A 20,130-nucleotide genomic window follows, 5' to 3' on the forward strand; every position below is an offset into this window, starting at 1 on the left:
GATCGATTGTTAGTTACTAAGCAGACATATCTAGCATTAACCTCTACAAACATTTCAAACACATGGGGAGACAGGATTGTCCATGTCCATTTGCAATTGTTAACAGAATGTTCTAATAAGCAAGGTTCATGTAATTGGGATTGTTGGCCACACAAGGCACCTTCAGAGATGGTTTCACAAAGATCTAAATCGTATGTTTTATTATCATTCCCAATGTACTTCCCTTGGAATTCTGATAACCAATATTCTAGGTTCCCCTGACTTGAAAAGAGTGTTGGCAGAATTAAAAATTTACCCATTACTTCAGGATTAGTTACATTATAGAATATTAATTTGCCTGCACACCATCTATCATAACACTGCACAAATTGTGAATAGGCCTTTATCCAGTGCTTAGGATAGACCCATTGTCCAAATAATCTCCTCCACATAAACTCATTATTGTTCATCAAGTAGGACTGTACCTGATTCTTTTGTTCCAGTTGCCACATAGTTTGTAGGGTACAAACAGTCCAATCCATAAATTTTGTCAAATTTTTAAGTGATTGTACCTGGGCAATTATACTTTTATTAAAGAGATATAGGGACTCTTTATCATACTTTAAAGCCTGCATCTGAGGATTAAAAGTTGTTGGCATCCATTCAGCCTGAATCTTGATTGCTTGTGCTACATCAAATCCTGCTGTTCCAACTTTGTTCCTCAAAGTTTCTAAATCCACTGAATTTATGAGTCCTAATCCAGTTCCTACACCCCCAAGCAAAGTATCATACCAAGTTTGTTTTGCTCTACAGGGAGGTGTGGCTGGAAAGGACATGTTAAAAAAACAACATATGTTTTTGTCTAATTCTTGCCACATTTATACAGGTGGATGATAATCTAATTAATTGATCCTGATTTATGGTGGGTCATGGATTTAACAATGTTAAGGAGGCTGCCACTCCAGAAATTCGACTAACAGTTAGGTTTGCACACATTAGTGTGTCCCAGCCATTGGTTTTTCAAGTGTATGTGTGTGTCTCATTTATTACAGGGTTTTCCTTTTGGAGAAAGCACTTCTTCATTTGCAGTGGAGGCCCTATCCCTTTAACTCTGCAGCATTTTAAGGTTACGTTTGTTTTTACAGTGATTTTTGTCAAATTTGAACTTAATGCAAAGGACATTCCGTGCCGTCCCATCAATTTACTCCTTCTAGTATAGGGTTTCCATAAAGAACAGTTGTCAAAAAAAGAAATTGATGTCTTGGCCTTGCTCCCCCAAATCCACTTGAGACCATCAACAGATTCACTTTCTCTTCGCAAGGGCCAACTGGGAGTAAAAGCACTTATCAGCTCGAGACTGAAGCATAGCAACGTTAGTATTTGTTTCGGACCAGTCTTACGGATGTGGGTCCTGTGGGTTGGGACTTCCATGATCCACCAGGCGCCTTTTTAATTCTTGAATAGTGGATCCAGGCAGCGTGCTTCTCGAGCTTGACTGCAGTGTAGGTCATGAGCAGAACTTGGAAAGGGCCGCTCCACTTCTCTTCAAGAGGATCACCTGAAATATTTTTGACATAAATCCAATCCCCAGGTTTAAATAAATGCACCGGGGAATCTAAACCCCATGCTCTGGTGGATATTACTAATCCATTTACTTTTTCTAATTGTTTTCCTAATGCAATCAGATATTGTTGTAGATTAATCTCTCCTACTTGGGTGAGATTTTGCCCTTGATATCTAGTTTGAAATGGTCTTCCATATAGAATTTCAAAAGGACTTAGTTTTTCCTTAGTTCTTGGTTTGACTCGGAGCCTGAGTAATGCAATAGGGAGGGCTTGATCCCATCTTAAATTATTTTCCTGGCAAATCTTACTCAATTGTGTCTTTATTAAGTGATTCATGTTTTCCACCTGTCTGCTTGCTTGTGGGCGATAAGCAGTAGGCTATTTCCAATTAATTTCCAAAATTTACTAAGTTGTTGAACTATTTGTGACACAAAGTGTGGTCCTCTATCAGAGGAGATCACTTCTGGCACTCCAAATTTAGGAATAATTTCTTTTAATAGAGTTTTTGTAACCTCCCGGGCTTTATTTGTTCTGTAAGGGAAAGCTTCAGGCCATCCAGAAGAGGTATCAGTTAATACTGATAAATACTTATACCCCTCTTTTCTAGGGAGTTCTGAGAAGTCTATCTGCCAATTTTGACCTGGGACATTCCCTTTATCAATACTTCCAAATCTTACATGATTTTCTACCTTTGGATTATTTTTCAAGCATATTTCAAATCTATTAACCATATTTTTTATAGTTTGAAACAAATTTCTGGCTACTATTTGCTTCGTAAGGGAATTATACAAAGCTTCTGTTCCCCAATGAGTCTTGTCATGTTCTGTTTTTACTAGTTTCCGTAATATCGTAAAGGGAACTATTATTCTATTCTCTTTTAATTTTGCCCAACCTGATGATTCAATCTCTGCCGTCAAGCCTTTAATTAATCTAAGATTCTTTTCATCATAATCAACCAACTCTGGTAGTGGCAAAGCTTTTTCAGGAATCAATACCTCACCTTGTTCCGCGGCTCTTTTTGCCTCGTAATCTGCCAATTTATTCCCCATCTCCTGGGCAGTGTTACCCTTTTGGTGTCCCTTGCAGTGCATAATTGCAACCTCCGAAGGCAATTGCACTGCATTCAAAAGCCTTAAGATCATATCAGCATGTTTAATATGTTTTCCTTGGGCTGTCAAAAGTCCATGTTCCTTCCAGATATCTCCATGAGCATGAACTACGCCGAAGGCATATTTTGAATGTGTCCAGATATTTATCCGGAATCCTTCAGCAAGCTCTAGTGCTCTTACTAGAGTGATTATTTTGGCTCATTGTGCAGATGTGCCCTTAGGGAGCGACTTTGCTTCTACCACTTGGTCTGTGGTGGTCACTGCATACCCCACTGTCCGAAATCCCTTCTTTATAAAACTCCTCCCGTTGGGATACCAAGTGTGGTTAGTTCCCTCCAACAGCTCCTACTTCAAATCAGGTCTACTTGCATACACGGTCTCAATGGTCTCTGTGCAGTCATGCACAACAGTCTCCATCTCCTGTCATTCCCAGAAAGGTTCGTAGCTCTTTTACTGTGGTCGGTTCTGGGGTCCTGCAGATGGCTTCCTTTCAGTCATTCCTGAGCTGTCTCTGTCCTTTAGAAATCACAAATCCCAGGTAGATTACTTCTTTCTTCAAGATCTGGGCTTTCTGCAATGATACTCAGTAACGACTTAGTCCAAGAAAATTTAACAAACTCACAGTCCTTTCCTTACATTCTTCATCCTTCTCTATATACTGCAGCAACGCTTCTCTACATCCTGTCATCTACATACTGCAAAAGGATGCCATTTCCTGGAGGTCTTTCCCAGGCTTCTAATTCTTTAGCTAGTTGATTTCCGAAGATCGTGGGGCTATTTTTAAATCCTTGAGGTAACACTGTCCAGGTTAGTTGGGTTTTTCGTCCTGAGTCAGGGTTTTGCCCATTCAAAGGCAAATAAATTGTGGCTATCGAGGGCCAAGGTGAGGCAAAAGAATGCATCTTTCAGATCTAATACTGTGAACCATTCATAGGTTTCTTTTAAATTAGTCAATAAGGTGTATGGGTTTGCCACTACTGGGTGCAAATCTTCAACTATCTGATTTATTGCCTGCAGGTCTTGCACTAGTTGATAGGTTTTGCCATCAGGCTTCTTGACAGGCAGAATAGGAGTGTTATACTCTGAGGAGCATTCAATTAATAATCCAAATTTTACAAATTCTCCTATAATACTTTGCACTCCTCACCTGTCTTCCAATTTTAAAGGATATTGTTTTATCCTTATGGGTCGTGCTCCTTCTTTGAGTTTAACAACAACCAAATCTGCATTTTTAGCCTTTCCAGGTATTCCCAAGGCCCATACTCCTGGATATACCTGGTCTTTTATTTCTTGTATAATTTCTTCTTCTCTAATTTGGGGTACAGTGAGAGCCAAACTTAAGATTTCAATGTGGTTTTCTTCTGGTATTTTAGATTCAATTTCTCTATTGTTAAATTTTATTTCAGCATTCAATTGCTGTAGTAAGTCCCTTCCCAAAAGTGGTTCAGAGGCTTCAGGCAGGTGGAGGAATTTATGAACCCCTACGCTCTTCCCAATTTTGAATTTTAATGGTTTCAAAAAGAAAGCCTTTTCAACCTGTCCGGTTGCTCCCACGATACTAACAGTTTGCCTACTCACAGGTAATAAAGACTCATTTAATACCGAAAATGTGGCACCTGTATCCCTGTATCTATTAAGAATTCTACAGGTTTCTCTTCTTTCCCTAGCTGAACTTTTACCAAGGGTTCCGCTAGGGAGGATTCCCCTGGTCCCAGTCAATCTTCCATGTTGGCAACAGTCACTGATTTACCCAATCTCGGGCATTCCTTTTTCCAATGCCCCATTTGCTTGCAATAAGCACACTATTCCTTTAAGAGGGGTTGATTTCCTCTAGGTGGGGGATTTGCACCATTTCTTATAACTCCTCTTCCTCTGTTAGCATTATTCAAAGGGCGTTTCTGACCACCTGCAGATCGTAACGCAGCTACTGTAGCATTAGCAATGGTTTTGCTCATTATTCTCTCTTTCTCACTATCTCTATTCCGATATATTTGCCAAGCAGTCTCCAGCAATTTTTCTATATCTCTTGCATCTATTCCTTGCACTTTCTGTAACTTTCTCCAGATAGCATCTGCCGACTGTCCCAAAAAGAGAAGTATCAAGTGGCCTTTGCCCTCTTGAGAGGTAGGGTCTAAAGGACTATAATTTTGCATTCCTTCCTTTAGCCGATTCAAGAAGTCAGTGGGTGACTCCTTTTTATCTTCTTTTATCTCGTACAGTTTAGACCAATTTACTGATTTTGGGACAGCATTTCTTATTCCATAATCAATCCATTCCCTGTATCGCACTAATAAATCTCTGGCTCCCATTTGGTTGGGGTCCCAGCTGGGATTAGTAACTGGAACATGATTATCCACTGTTCCCGACACAGTCCCAGCCAAAATTAGAGCCTGTACTTGAGCTCTAGCTGCCCTCATGACCATCTGTTTCTCAGACTCACTAAATACCACATCCAACATTGCATCCACATCCTCCCAGTCAGGGTCCTGGGTTTTCACAACCAATTCAAATTCTTTAGTGATCTTTTCAGGATCATCCCAATAATTCCCAGCAGTAATACGCCATCCGTCTAAGTCTGCCATAATAAAGGATACTTTTAATTCTGACAGGTCCTTCCACTCCCATCGCCTGCCTCAGTGGAGCCTGTACAATAGGTCCCATTTTACTGCGAGTTCCGGTAACGATGGGAGAAAATTGAATATTACTTTCTTCTCTGACCCCCACCTTTGGTCCTTCACCCCCCGCAGCACCAGCGTCTCCTTCCTTATCACTTTCTCTCTCTGTCGGAGGCAAATAGTCCTCCAGCCTTTCATTCTGCAAGCCAATTTTTAAACACCTCTGTCCAATGCTACATGCCGAACAACAACTCTTTAATTTTCCATTTTGCTTATTTTTTTCTTTTTCTATTGCCAGAACCATAGGGTCCTGGGGTGCTAGATTGATTCTACGTTCCTTTTGCCATTCAGGGTGATCTCGCAGAGTGAAAAACATGTCTGCATAAACCACTTCATCCCATTTTCCTTCTCTGTGTAGAAATAACATGAGTAGCAACAAAGTATTATATTTCAAAGTTCCATTAAAAGGCCATTTTTCACCCATCATCTACTTATATAAAGGCCACCACTGATTACAATATTTTATCAAGGTTTTACGAGCCACACTCCCTCCAGGTGGTCCTCCAATATCTTTCCAGTAAGCTAAAATGCAGCCCAAAGGGCTGTTTTTCAAAACTCCTCCTTGTCGGTTCCCCATTCTAAGATTTACACAACACAAAGGCAGGAGCTAGGGCACCAATACCACACACAGCTGACAATTACTACTACAGATGCAACACAAAGACAGGGACTGGGGCACCAATACCACACACAGCTAACAATTACTACTACAGATACAATATCAACTACTATTCCCCCAGATAACAAACATTGACGTAAGATGATCAAATATTTTCAAATATGCATATACCAGACATATGAGTACATTGCGCACGCATATGTAAACCAAAACCAGATACAAATGCACAAATGACTGCACTAATCAAATGATCAATACAACCATGCAACGTAGTGGCCAAATGACCATTACAAATTGTACATGCAATTGTATGCCACCTGACGGGTTCTCACGAACCGCGACTTATGAGCAGCTCCAAATGACTGGTCCCAAAACCAAAAAGAATGCCTTTCTTACCAGTGGTCTTTGTCTGCCCCCACATGGAAGCACCAAATCGAGGAGTCTCTCCAGAGAAGTCTCCGGGGCCAGCCAAGGGAGTCTCCGACTCAGGGGTTCCTGCAGCCGGACAGAGAGGGTCCCATCTGGGTCGCCAAAACTGATACAAAATTCGGAGCTTCCAAACCCCCTTGCTTTCTAACGCTCTCCGCCGAGATGGGAGGCTAGGTGCGGCTGGGTAAGGATTCCAAGATGAAAACTCAATAACAACAGAGTGTTACTAAGCAGGCATTCTTTATTGCAGCGCTGGGCAGCACTGGGGATGTTCCACCATGAGTGCTCCAACAGGCTAGGAGACACATCCCTTTATATACAAAAAAATCATACATATTAATCAGATTTCCTGAGACGGGCAGTCTTATGGTGATGAGTTCCCAGGATTCATTTACACCTCCGGTGATCGCTCTTAATCTTCCTCACATTAGTTGAATCTTCCTTCCTGAGCACAAGCCAGGGCCCCTTTTCTGATGCAGACTCCTCTTGTAAGGAGCAATCGTGTAGATGTTTCCTGGGTGTGTAGATGTTTGCTGGGTGTCTCCTTAGTGTTTCCTTGATATCTGGAGCTTTGTCTTCTTGATGTCTCCTTAATGGCTCCCTGATATCTGGAGCTTTGTCTCCTCGGTGTTAGGCAAGATGTTGTCTATTTACCAATTTTGCTCATCAAATAGCTAAAACATCCTTGTGGAGGAAGGGAAACTCGGGGAAGGAAAGACCCAAGCGAAACTAAACAGATCACAGTGAGGCCTTAGTCAGGGATTGTCAGGGTTTAGCTCTTTCAAGGAGTTGTCCAAATATTACAGCAATATGGTGGGTATAAGTGTGCACGTTATGGTCTCTTTCCATGTGATGTATGTATCCATTTTGCATTTTCTGGGTTTGGCAGAGCGCTTTTATTTTAGCAATATTTTTTCATTGCCAAGTGAATAGACAATAAAAAAAAAATCAGAGGAGGAGCATACACTTAAAAAAAGGAATTTTCTTTTTGAAATACCCTATGTCAAATGGAGCTATTGGACAGCATCTCTTGATGACAAGATTTTACAAATAAATCAGAGAAGTGAAGATTGAAAAAATATGCAGCACTGTTTGAAGTGGAAATAATACTGAATATTTTTCAAGGGACCCCTTGTAACAGGGTGATAATATATATAAATAAAAGTCCTCTCAAATGTGTTTTCCTATTATTACAAGTAACTGTGTGCTTTCTTCCTGATTTTTGTGTTGTTCTGTTCTTTAGTGATTCTACAAGTGAAGCATCTTTATTGCTACAAAATTTAATCGTGGGTTCATCCAGTCATTCTGTCTTGTTGCAGAGGATCTTGATGATCTAAGAATGGAAGGAGTAACAAGTGTGATGTCTTCTGGGAGCAAATTCAATCAAACTCGAAGTGCTTATACGGCTGAGCCTCAAGCAAAGGTCACGTTGAATATCTGCGCAAGATGTGCCAGGTAAAAAGCAAAACAAAACCAGATCATGCTAACCAATACATTCTTTTCCCCAGGTTTTCAGCTATCTATTGTGCTTATGGGCCAGGTGATGACCTCTTCTGTGCTAAAGAAAAAATAATTACTGAGCTACTGGCTACCCTATGACCTCTGGCATTTGGGTTGTGCCATTTATGGTTTTGCTTGATATGTCTCATCAACAGTGAATCAAAGAGCATAGTTAGTCTTAGGCCTTACTTCACAGCTTGAAACTATTTTAAGCCTTTCTGTCTCTGAGTTTCATTAGTTATTTGAGCTTCTGTGGTTTTTCAGGGGATGAATCAGGGAATTTAAAGGTTCAAATCCAATTTGAAAAGCACCTGTATAAATGGAGATTTAGTTGCACAGGTGCAGTTCAGGATTTCAAATAGTTGCTTCTTAGCACTTCATAATCTCATCCTGTTTCACCTCTGAGAAATAACTTAATCAGGTTGAACCCCTTTTGGTTTTGACAGCTGGAAATAATTCTTTCATTTACAGTATGAGGGCCAAATAAACAGGTTGGTATTCCTGTAGCCAAGTCAACTGGAGAATGCAACACTAACAGAAACCCCTTAAATTTCCTAGATGCATTCTTCTATGTAGACAAAAGCTCATTTGGAGAGAGGATTTAAGCCTGTTTAAATGACAAAACTAGCCTTCTCACCCTTCTGTTAATGGTTCAGATTAGCAAGAACAATATAGAGGCATGCCAATTTTATCTGCCTGCCTTTGCCAGTGGCTGCTCTATTGTGTAGTTTGAGAGGGGATTAGCCGCTTGTAAATAAAAAGCAACCTGTGGTGAAATTAAGTCAAAAGTTTGGCCATGTGCCACCCTACGTTTCTACTTTTTTCCCATTTTGCTTGCAAATTACTACTTTTAAAAGGCACTTATGTAGGAAGAGGGGCTTAAAAATATTTTCCGATGCTCTGGGAGCATAACTACAGGCATGCTGATGCAATAGCATCTCTGCAGCAGGGTTGTGGAGCTGCAGAGGCCTTCAGCTCACAGTGCTGTCAAAGCAGCAGTAGCTGGATGGCCTTGTAATTCTAGAGAGTTTTACTGTCAGCAGTGCGGCCTTATGCTTTAAGAAACGAGCAAATATGCTAGTCATGGGATTCTTCCCAGTTCACTGGAAACAAATTACTTATGTTGTAAAATGTTTCCAAACAACTAGCTACCTGAAAGTTACCAGTTTTCAACTGGCATTGGTCGACCATGGATTAACAAGTAAAAGGTAAGGAAAATAGAAATGTTAAGTTTTCTAGGTGGTCTTTTTGAGCTTACATAAAATCTTGCATGGTTTACTATGAAGGTTAATTAAATTTTAAATTCCCTAAAGCAGCCGCTAACAGCAGATGCCAACATACTATATGTTCTCTCAGTCCTGCGCACCAAGGAGCAAATGGCTCAGATCTTGAGCCAAACCGAGCAACCTTGGCTGTTGCTATTGTCCTTGAACTGGCTGTGCTATATGACTCTGTCTAAAATATGAGTTGTGAGGGGAAGATCTCATGAAATCCCCTTTTGTTGGTTCACTTACGAGAGAATGCAAAGCAGTGCTTTGTTTCACCTGTGCACCTTCATTTCGTTCCCCATTAATGAAGTGAGGAACGGGATCATACCTGCTGGACTGTGGTTCTTTTCACTCATTGCAGTTTAGCAGTTTCTTTAAACTTTGGAGGAATTAAAAAAATCATACCATCTCATCAGTAGCAAGGGAAGTCAAAAGAGAGAAATGCGTATTGCTGTTGTGTTCAGTAGTGAAGAAGCTAGCATTTATTCTTCAAGATGGTGAAGTCTGTCTGTTCTTTGGGAGAGTTCCTTCATTCTTACTGAGTCTGAGGATGCTTTTCCTCTCCAAGACAGACTTATCAGTGCAGTTAGCTCTCTCTTTCAATATCTCCACAGCAGATTTGTCAGGTGCCTTCTTGCAGCAGCTGAAGTAGTGGGCAGAGAAAGCTGCATGAAGCAAGTGGCTTCAAGGACACAAAGATAGGTTTTTTCCCCTATTTGGTTCCAGGAGCAATTCAATTTTCTGTTACTCAGTAATACAGCCATTGCAAATACCATGCCATAAAATCACAACCTGAGTATTTGGGTCACCTCTGTGAAAGCTTCTTAGTGTTGGCAGTTGCCTCCGTTGTTATGACAAAGCCTCGTATTTATTATAAGGTCGTACAGAACCTGTTAGTGTGTTTATTTGTTTTAGAAATTATGTTTTTCTTTTTTTTCATATTCCATTCTCTAAGTAGTCTTGTGTACTGTACAGTTTATATATAAATACTATTGGATTTGATTGTAGGCATATTTGAATACAATTGGGGGAAAAAAGTTGATATACGTTGTTCTTATGCACATTTTTGGTTACAGTTACACAGCTGTCTTTCCTCTTAATTTTGCCCATTTTTTAGCGTATAAAGTGATTTGAAATGAATGGAGCTATTAATGTCAGTGGGTGTTCTGTAGATAATAGGGCTTGTCAAGTAAGATTACCAAATCAGGTTTGCTGAAGGTGTTTTGGCTGTCTGCAGGAAGAATATGACTTTTTACTTGAAATTTGATTGGCAGAGTTCCAAATGTTAGGAAATGGCATCTTGGCTCAGACAAAAAGTTTCATTTTACTTTTGCGTTTGCATGATCTAGTTCTTTCACCTTGCTGTATTTTTTTAAGAAGTGCTCTGCTCTGATTACTCTCCAGTCAATTTACCTTCTATGATACCTCCTCCAGAAGGTTCCTCGCTTCCTTGGACGTGTTTGGGCTCTTCTGAGAGGGATTTATTTAAACAATTGAAGGAGTTCTTCAGCACTAGCTGTAACTTCATAGGGCTTAATTTTTTGGGTCTCACCTGGAACAGACAAATAGAATTATAGAATGTATTGGGTTGGAAGGGACCTCCAAAGGTCATCTAGTCCAATCCCCCTACAATAAGCAGGGACATCTCTAACTAGGTCGGGTTACTCAGAGCCCCATCAAGCCTGACCTTGAATGTCTCCAGGGATGGGGCTTCCCCTACCTCTCTGGGCAACCTGTTCCAGTGATCCACCAGCCTCATATTAAAGAACTTTTCCCTAATGTCCAACCTAAATCTACCCTTTTCTAGCTTAAAACCCTTACCCCTCATCCAATCACTAAAAATCCTTGTGAACAGTTCTTCCTCTGCCTTCTTACAGGCCCCTTTCAGGTATTGGAAGGTCGCTATAAGGTCCCCCTGGAGCCTTCTCTTCTCCAGGCTGAACAACCCCAGCTCTTCATAGGAGAGGTGCTCCAGTCCCCTGATCGTGTTCATGGCCCTCCTCTGGACACGCTCCAACAGTTCCACATCCTTCTTGTGTTGGGGGCCCCAGAGCTGGTCGTGGTACTGCAGGTGAGGTCTCACCAGGGCAGAGTAGAGGAGCGGAACCACCTCTCTCAATCCACTGACGACACTTCTTTTCATGTAGCCTAGGATGCCATTGGCTAATGTCGAGCTTTTCATCCACTAGTACCCCCAAGTCTTTTCCACAGAGCTGCTCTCTAGCAGGTCTTCTCCCAGCTTGTACTGATACTGGCAGTTGCTCTGGCCCAGGTGCAGGACCCAGCACTTGGCCTTGTTGAACTTCATAAAACAAAGAAATAGTTTTATCGAAGTTACATCCTGCTTCTTCATTAAAAGAATGTGTATGTTTTAGACTCTCCTGCTACAAGGATTATGTTTTCTTACCCTAGATATATGAGAATTAGAGAGAACAGGTCTATGGCTATGTGCAGGTTACTTTAGCCTGAGAGGAATGTTGGTTTCATTCTGTATGCCCACTGAGAGTACCTGCAGCAGGGTACAGTGCAGCAGTACTTTGCTTTCTATAGCTTCGTACAAATGGGCTAAACATGAGAATACAGCGGCTTGTGAGAAGAGTAGACAGAACTGTTTCCCCCATGCTGAGATAGATACTTGTCATTGGACTTCATTTAGCTCCAATTTAGCTCTTTCCGTTGTACCATTCAAATATATGAGAAAATCAGCACCCCAGTTCTAGAATGTAATAATAGGAGGACAATGCTAGCAGCTTCTGTTCCCTCTTTCTTTGTCAATACAGCCCAATTCCTGTGCTAGTAACTGGCATTTAGTTCAAGCTAGTATTAAATGTCCTGTGTAGCTGATTTTCTCTGACTGTCACTAGGCTTTGCTCTGCACAGTAATAGTTCTTCCTCTTGAACTCCCCTGTTCTATTTCTGATGCAGTGTTTAACACAGTGTCAGAAGAAGACCTTAACAAAGAATGCCAAATGGGATTGACTGTAATCAGAGATAACAATCTACTTTGTTACAAGGCAAATTAAATCCAGGTTATATTGTGGGGGAACCTGCTATGCGCTTGAGCTGCGTTTGGCAAAATGTGCTCACTTGCCTTAAGTCTCTTAGACAAAAGTAAGAGTATTTTCATGAATCGTAAGAAATTAGACTGAGAAGGGACATAATTTGAACTGGAATAAAACCCCTAAACTTTTAAGTTTTTCTTAGAAGCTGGTATCTAATCTTCAATGCTGATAATGTCACCAATCATCTTCAAATAATAGATAGATAATCACAGCCCAGGTAATAAAATAAAAAGGTATACTTGTCCACCCAGACATCTAGGATATAAAGTTGGGGGATTCTTTCAAGCTATCACACAAAGTTGGGTTTTACAGCTTATGATTAAAAAAAAACCAAACAAACAAACAAAAAAACCCAAAAAAATCCCCCCCAAACCAATCAACCAAAAAAACCCAAACCACCACCCCCCCCCCCCAAAAAAAAACAAAACAAAACAAAAAAAAATACCAAACAAAACAAACAACAGAGAGAGGAAGAGAAATAAAAGGAGAGAATAATTCTCCTGGAGTATAAATTGGTTTGTAGACTGGAATATAGCTGTAAGAAACAGAGAGCTTACTGTTTTCTGTATAGTTGTTTCACACACGTTGAGCGAAATGCAGATGGATAACAGCTTTAAGAGGTTTTTCAAATGAGAAAGTAGCTACGGAACAATGTTATTCCCATAGCTGCTCTTGGACTTGGTGTAAGTTAAGCAGCATATTAAGTCATCTAAATAAAGGGGTGACATCATTCACAAGGTGGAACAAAACAAGGTTTATAGATACAGAAAAAAAGGCTACAAAACCCCCCTGTATTTGGAAGGTTTGCTTTTTGCTATTTAATCTGGAAAACTAGCAAAGACACTTCTAGTACAACTCATCTGGATTTAGATAATTTGAGCAAAATTGTTATAATAAAATTATTTCTTCCTATGAAGGCACAACTAATCTGAATGACTTAATAGACTCATTCTGTAACAGGATTTTGTGAATCCTTTCTCACATACAGGCAAAACGAATGAATTTCAGGTTTGGCCGATGAATCATGAGACACCCTCACACATAAGCAAAACTCATATGGGTTAAATAAAGATCTAAATGACAATTTGTAGAAGCCAAACAACACTTCCATATTTTCTCAGGTATTGTGACTGGCAACATTGAGCGTTTTGCAAAAATTTAATCAGGCATAATGTGTAAGATAATATTAATGTACTATCGAATGAATTTGAGGGGGTTTTCTTTTTTCTTTTTTTTTTTTTAGGACCACCCATTAGCCTTGTATGCCCACTGCCATGCTCAAAAGTTAAATCTTGTTCTTGTGGAGTCTTGCCAATGCATTCCTGGAAGTAAGAAGCTTTTTGTTTTTAATAGCGCAAGGGCTGCATTCATTCTTCTTAACATCAATAGAATACAAAAAAGGGGTTGCATGTGATTAAAAAAGAAATGGGATTATAGAAAACATACTGTGCCACAAGCTTGAGGGCTTCTGAACAAGAAGGTTTGGAAGGAGCACTAGTTGCATACAAATTTGGGTTTGAAATGCAGTGTTTTAGTTAATGTTTTAAGATTAGCTAGAGCAAAAGCGTGATGTCCTAAGGCCTTTTAACATGCTAGAGGAATCAAATATATAGGAATAAACAAAGTGCATCTGTGCATTAAAAAAGTAAATGTGTTTTTTCTAACTGTCACCATTGGGATGTGGAGTACAGTTCAAGTGTAGTAACTTGTGTGCTTGAGCTGCTGATGTAGAATAGATGAGAAGCTCTGTGCATGCTACCATTTATGGATACTCTCTGAAAAGTTAGTTTGGAAAACAATACTCAAAAATTCTCATGTCATTTTGCCTTACCATTGAAATCTTCATTGTTGCCCTGCTCACCATCAGTATCTCTGACTCCTTTAAGATGGCCTACAATCTTCAGGTTAGCTTGCTTATTTACTAAGGCCAGTTAACTTTTATTTAACCATCTGGATTTTTGCAATATTATAGTAAGTTTGGTTTTCTACAGTGTGATCTCCACCACTTCCATGCGTTCTTGTGACATAGTCACATAAACTACATGATACTATGTGAAATTTAGGAATCATATGTAGGTTCTCTGGATTACACCACTGGACTTTAAGCAGATCTTCGTGACACAGAGCCACGAGGACCATGTACGTGTGGGGCAAAAGAGACAAGGGAATTGAAGGAACCAGCTATAATTTGTCATAAATTGCAGAGTCATGGAAAGTGTAGAATTGTTGTCTGAAATGGCCATGATATATCTCTCTAGAAAAGAACAGTAATTAATTGTTTGGTAGGGAAATTCTCTGGTATTAATCTAGCATCGACCATTTTAGATTCTTACAGAGTAGGAGTTTGTGTGGGGGTGCTTTATTTGAGTATCTCAAAGCTATAACAATACTAATGACTCTTGAGGTCATTAAGAAGCATTTGGTGGAAAATTTAATAATGAGCTGTGCAGAAAATAGTGTCTGAAGCTTGACAAGTAGATCTCATTTAACTATCAAAAGCAGAAAAGCTGGTGGCTGTAAATAGGGCAAAAACTGCTGATAAACAAGCCATGTTACTGTATGTGCTGTCCACAGACAACGCTACCGAAACTTCAGGCAACAAAGAGAAAAATGAATTAAATTAATTACCCCTGTGAGGAAGATAATAAATACTGAAAAAAGCCTACATTTAAAAAGCAGGTGAAGATGATGGGCTCCTGAAAGATTGCCTCAAATGAAGGAAGGAAGCCTACTGAGCTTCCTCAGCTTCAGCTGTGCACTAGATCCCTTCCTTACTGTTTATGGCTAGTCTGCTCTTATTGTCATTGTGTTCCCTGCACAGAAACCACTGGGGTGGCTGACTTGTCTTTTCAAATGAGGTGGATTCTCCTATCTTGTTTCAAGCATGTAATCCCAGACTAAATGCACAGCTGGGAATGGGAAGGTGTTGGGGAATGGTTGCTGCACCATGCAACATTGGATAGAGTCAGTTCAGGTAGGGTGAAGAAGAGGGGCAACCTCTGACATCCTGTATAGGTGCCACAGGCCCTGGAAGAAGGGAGGATGTAGAGTTTGTTGCTGGAGTGGTTCGTAATGGGTAGTCTAGGTGTATGTTCTGCCAAATTAGACCAAGCTGTCACTGTAGATGCTTCTGCTCGGTTTTCAGCGGACTGCTGTTCAAGTCTTATGTGAAGTCTTCTTTCCCAGGCTGAGTTGTTTTAGTGTGAGTCACTCTAAAGGGAGTAGTACCTTGAAAATGCATGCAGGACTAAAAGACGTTAAAACTCCATGGACTGTTTTCCCTTATCCTGAGCATATATGATAGTATGTGGTGTCTGAGTGAGATGATAAAAGGCATTGAGATCCTGCAGGGAGATTTCTGCTTGTGCAAAGATTCCTTAGCTGATAAGTGAATTGTCATTCAGTGATAGCATCTGCAGATGCTAATTTAAAGGCAGTTCAGGTATTTATAGGCAGTTCAGGTATGTTTACATGAACTATAATCATCCTTTTAACTTCGTAAAGTGCAGCCTTTTATGCAGAAATGTAACAAAGAACCCCCTAGGATTTGTATTTTTCGTAGTTTTGGATTTTATAAAAGTTTTTAGGCTTTTTTTCCATGTGCAAATACCTTTGAAACATGTAATCTTTTAAAGGAGACAGCTCATTTCTGTCTAATCACGCAGCAGAAAGGTAGGAAACAGGATAATACGTCATACGATTTATGCTTGTAATTAATCAATAACATACGGATGTGTCAGAAAGAATAACCTCTCAAATCCTCAGTATAATCCCTAGTTTGGCTCTGTACACTGTGATGTAATACTGGGGAATGGGTACAGGTATACATGTGTTTTGGTAAATGTATTTGCATAAAGAATAGTTTTTGTATGTTTGCCCAGTAGTGGTAAAGCCAGCTTAGTGACTCAGTTTCTGGCAGAAACTTCTGGTTTCTTAGTATTACTGAAATTTGGGAACAAATTACTTCAAAATACCAAGGCAAAAAAATGTTTCCAAACTAAAGTACAGAAATAATTTTTGGGGAAAAATTCTCTGACTGGAATTCATGCACAGAATGTTAGGTCGTTTATATCTTCAAATGTTACCAACCCTTTTGTTTATATATACATATTTTTTTCATTCCTGTCTTGCATTTCATGTTAGCTTTCTGTCTGTTTACCATTTCTAAGTGGCTGTTCTTACAGAGGAGAAAGTACTAGACATTCCAGATGACTTGTGTCACTATTTTTCTTTTTTTTTCTTTTTTTTTCCTTTTTTTTTTTCTTTTTTTTAATGTAACCTTAGTTTTATTGGACCTCTTGTTTCAAAGACCTGAATTTTCCTTATGGTTGGTTGTGCTAGCTTCACAGACTTTGTCCTCAACAAAGTTTTTATTTGCATCTTTTTCCTTTTAAGAATGGCAAACAAGCAAATGAAACTCTACATAGTAGTGCTTTATATCTTTTTAAAATCTCCTTTCACTTTGGAAAATTGTGGAGAAAACCCCTGTTTTGCCTTTTGCTACTTAGAACTGCTTATAAGGTAGAAAACTGAAAGGAATTACATGAAAAGATATGTCAAAAAAAGACTAGCCAAAAATTTTTCATTTAGCTTTTTGGCTGAGTTGAATTGGGCAACTTTAATGCATAAATAACCACAATAGTCTTTTAATTGTTTTCTCTTGATTTTGTAAATGTTAAATACAGCTAAAATAAACCACTTTATCTTTCCTTTTCTGGAATAGTGTACCACTTTGGTATCCTACTTGTTCTTTCAAAAAAAAGTGAAAATACTAAAGAAAAAAATAATTCAGAACATGCTTTTACTGGTCCTAGTGGTTATCAGAGACAGAGAACAGAAATTATTTTTTAAGAGTTAGTTGGTTGATTTGTCAACTTCTCAGAGTAACACGCTGGCTTGCCTTTTCTTTCACTGACTTGTGTGACTTTTGAACATCTTACTATATGCAAAATAGAGTATATCTGTGTGATTTCAAATAATTTTTTGAGTTCATGGATCTAAGTTTGACTTCTAAAATATACATGATATTATAATTTTTAATCCCAAACCTTAATTAGTTTTATCGCAAACTCCCAATGAAAGTGTGTTTTAAAAGAATGGCCAAGGTGTCTCTGTTTTCAAAATCTTAACCAGGTCTTCGGAAGGGAATGATATAAGACAGGAGATTTATAGCAAGTGCTCAGACAGAAATCCCAGGAGGATCAGACTTCTTTCCTTCCTCTTTTTTACCAGAATTTCCCACTGGATAAATCCACTAAGCAATGATTTCAGATCTATCAGAAGTTCCACAAAATACTGTGATAATGAAAACATTGTTATCTAAAATTATGTAAACTGTGAAGAAACCAGTATTTTCAGATGAAGCATGTATCTCTCTAAAAGGAACAGTGTGTGTCTGTGTCCTTGCATTATGCAGTATTTCCGGAGATGAAGCATTTCCCTGTGAGTTTGATTTTAACAGCTTTTTATTTACTTAAAGGCTGCACACGTGGGGTAGACTTACTGTTTTTGACATAAATAACTGTCAATCAGCATAAGAGAAACAGAACTCTGTTTGAAGAAAGATGAATGTTTGTATGTTAGTGAAAACGGACTTATACTTGAAATGTGTGCACTAGGTACATAAAATTTGCATGTGAATTGCGTCTTATACATACATACTAACGTATTGTTCTCATGATTGGACTGATTTTGGAAACGTGACACTTAATGCACAAAGTTCATCTGGAGATAGTCCTACTATAACTTTACTGACAGGGAATTAGTGTCTGGTTTGAGTTGTGAAGGAAGAATACAGTAAGAGATGCCATGAATTAATGATGTGTCACTAGATCATCTTTTCTAAGAACTAGTGTTCAACAGTATCTAATTTATTTTTGTTTTATCTCAGGCTAGTTGAAAAAAGATAGAACTGGTATGAGGAGGTTGATACACTTGTAAACGTTTAAAAATGCTGTTGAGAAATTCTAAGAGTAAACTTAAAGGATTTTTTAGTTCTTTTGAATGTACCAGTCTTGATTTGTAACAATGAAAGCAGTAGGAGCATATTTGAAAATGAAATTAATATTACTTTATCTAGTCCTGAAAATTATTGTACTGTCTCTCAATTTAATAGAGGGTAACACCCATTTCATCCTGTCCTTCACTTGTAGATCTTGTCCAGACATCTCTTTCTCTTTTCCCCTACAAAACACATTTAACCCCCTCAATAATTTAAAATGAGAAATGCTTTCCCAAGCCTTTCCCCCCCTCTTTTGCCTTGCTCTCTTTGATGTGTGCTGTGCAAGCTAATTCTTTATTGCAGTGTTTATAGATTCTTTTTCTTCTGTTGGGTGCTACGCTGTGATGTATATCAGCAATGGCAGATGCTTCTGGATGCTAACGACACAGGGAGGAAGCCAGGAGATCATAAGCTTGGGGAAAGTTGTTGGTCATAATTTGAGGCTCTGGATAACAGTTTAATATAGCTCTTAAAAGCACGTGCGCGCGCACACAGACACACACACATGCACACACAACTCTTTCACAGGTCCTAGAAAAAATGGTTCACAGGGGTAGAAAGAGTGTTAGGTCTGAAAAGACTGACAAAGACTGTAATTTTTCTCCTGTGAGATAATGGTTTGAAGCCAGCAACAGATAAAAGATTGCCATAAGAATGGCTTAATTCTCCATCTTGTAAAAGGATTAGATAATTCAGTCTTTTTAGATATTTCCACTTTTGGTTCTCCTCAGAAATAGCTGCAGAGTGTACTTATTTAATGCACAAAGACCTGCATTCAAACATTTTGAAAAGGCAAAGAGCACACAGAAAAGATTATTCTGCAGGCTGTGTCAATGTGTAAGTTTTGCTCAGGAAGTGGATATTGTAGTTTTACCAGCTGAAAACATTATGGCTGTGAATTATGTGCCAGTGACATGGAAACTTTGCACAAAAATCTTTGACAGTGACTGGAAAATAATGCTTTTAATTTGCAGAAAGAGAATGGACTTCAAGCAAAAGCCATTTTTAACTATGGGTTTTATGAGTTTTCAAATAATTTGCTGTCTTTTAGTGTGCAAGCACTGAGAAATAGTGTCCTTAAGAAAGTGAGTGCAAAAGCAAGAAACAGACTGTGATCCAAATAGTGTCAGTGAAAACTGAGTTATTCATATGAACTGTACCTTAGATCAGGGTGAAACTCAAAGAATACAAATGGTAAATATCTCACACAAATAGAACTGATGATACTAGCAACATATTCTTGCCTAAGAGCTTTGCACCACCCCTTTAAAATGTCTTTAAAGGAATTACAGATCTCTGTTCAGGAGCATGCTGAATATGTCAGTAAGTTTATATTACTACATTTTATTCTTAAATTTTGTTAAATATCTGTATTTATTCATGCAGTCTTATGGTTTAATGTTGGAAACGTCTGCCTTCCCAGATAACGTTCTGCAGGATAATCCAATAGTCCTCATGCTTCATTTCTCCTCAACGCAGATGCTTCCTATATTTTAGTCTATGGTGAAAGCAGAAGCTATGACACTGATTTTTTTAATATCAAGGTGACGTGCTGCAGAGCTTTTCCATTATTACTTTGGACTTGAGAGGTGCCAGCCACTGTCATTACTTGCCGAATTCACCATCTTCTGTTGTTTGCCCCCATAGACCTAAGACATTTTTCTTCTATAGTTTGTTGATATGAAATTTGTATAAACTTCTTTTAAAGTGTAAGCTTCATTAGGAAGCTAGAGCATGTAGCTAAAGCAGATGAAGAGTTTTACCAGCAGAAGACTACTTTCACCTGTATATTGTTTAATAATATTTATTTGATATAATTTTACCATTATATTAACTGACATAGTCTATACTGGAAAACTGACATCTTTTTGTCTTTGTACCTGTGAATACACTAAGAATTTTGCTGGCACAGTTTTAGCATTT

General features: G+C 38.9%; 1 protein-coding gene across 1 annotated transcript in view; it reads left to right on the forward strand.

Annotated features, from left to right (window-relative positions):
• Window positions 1–20,130, forward strand: part of C5H8orf34 (chromosome 5 C8orf34 homolog) — a 175,481-nt gene that overhangs the window by 125,346 nt on the left and 30,005 nt on the right. Inside the window, exon 8 of the mRNA XM_086465757.1 lies at window positions 7,696–7,831. Within this exon, the coding sequence (XP_086321883.1) occupies window positions 7,696–7,831 (136 nt within the window). The remainder of the gene's footprint in view (window positions 1–7,695; window positions 7,832–20,130) is intronic.

Source organism: Leptosomus discolor, chromosome 5 (genome assembly GCF_034619465.1).
Source record: "Leptosomus discolor isolate bLepDis1 chromosome 5, bLepDis1.hap2, whole genome shotgun sequence".
Classification (NCBI taxonomy): domain Eukaryota; kingdom Metazoa; phylum Chordata; class Aves; order Leptosomiformes; family Leptosomidae; genus Leptosomus; species Leptosomus discolor.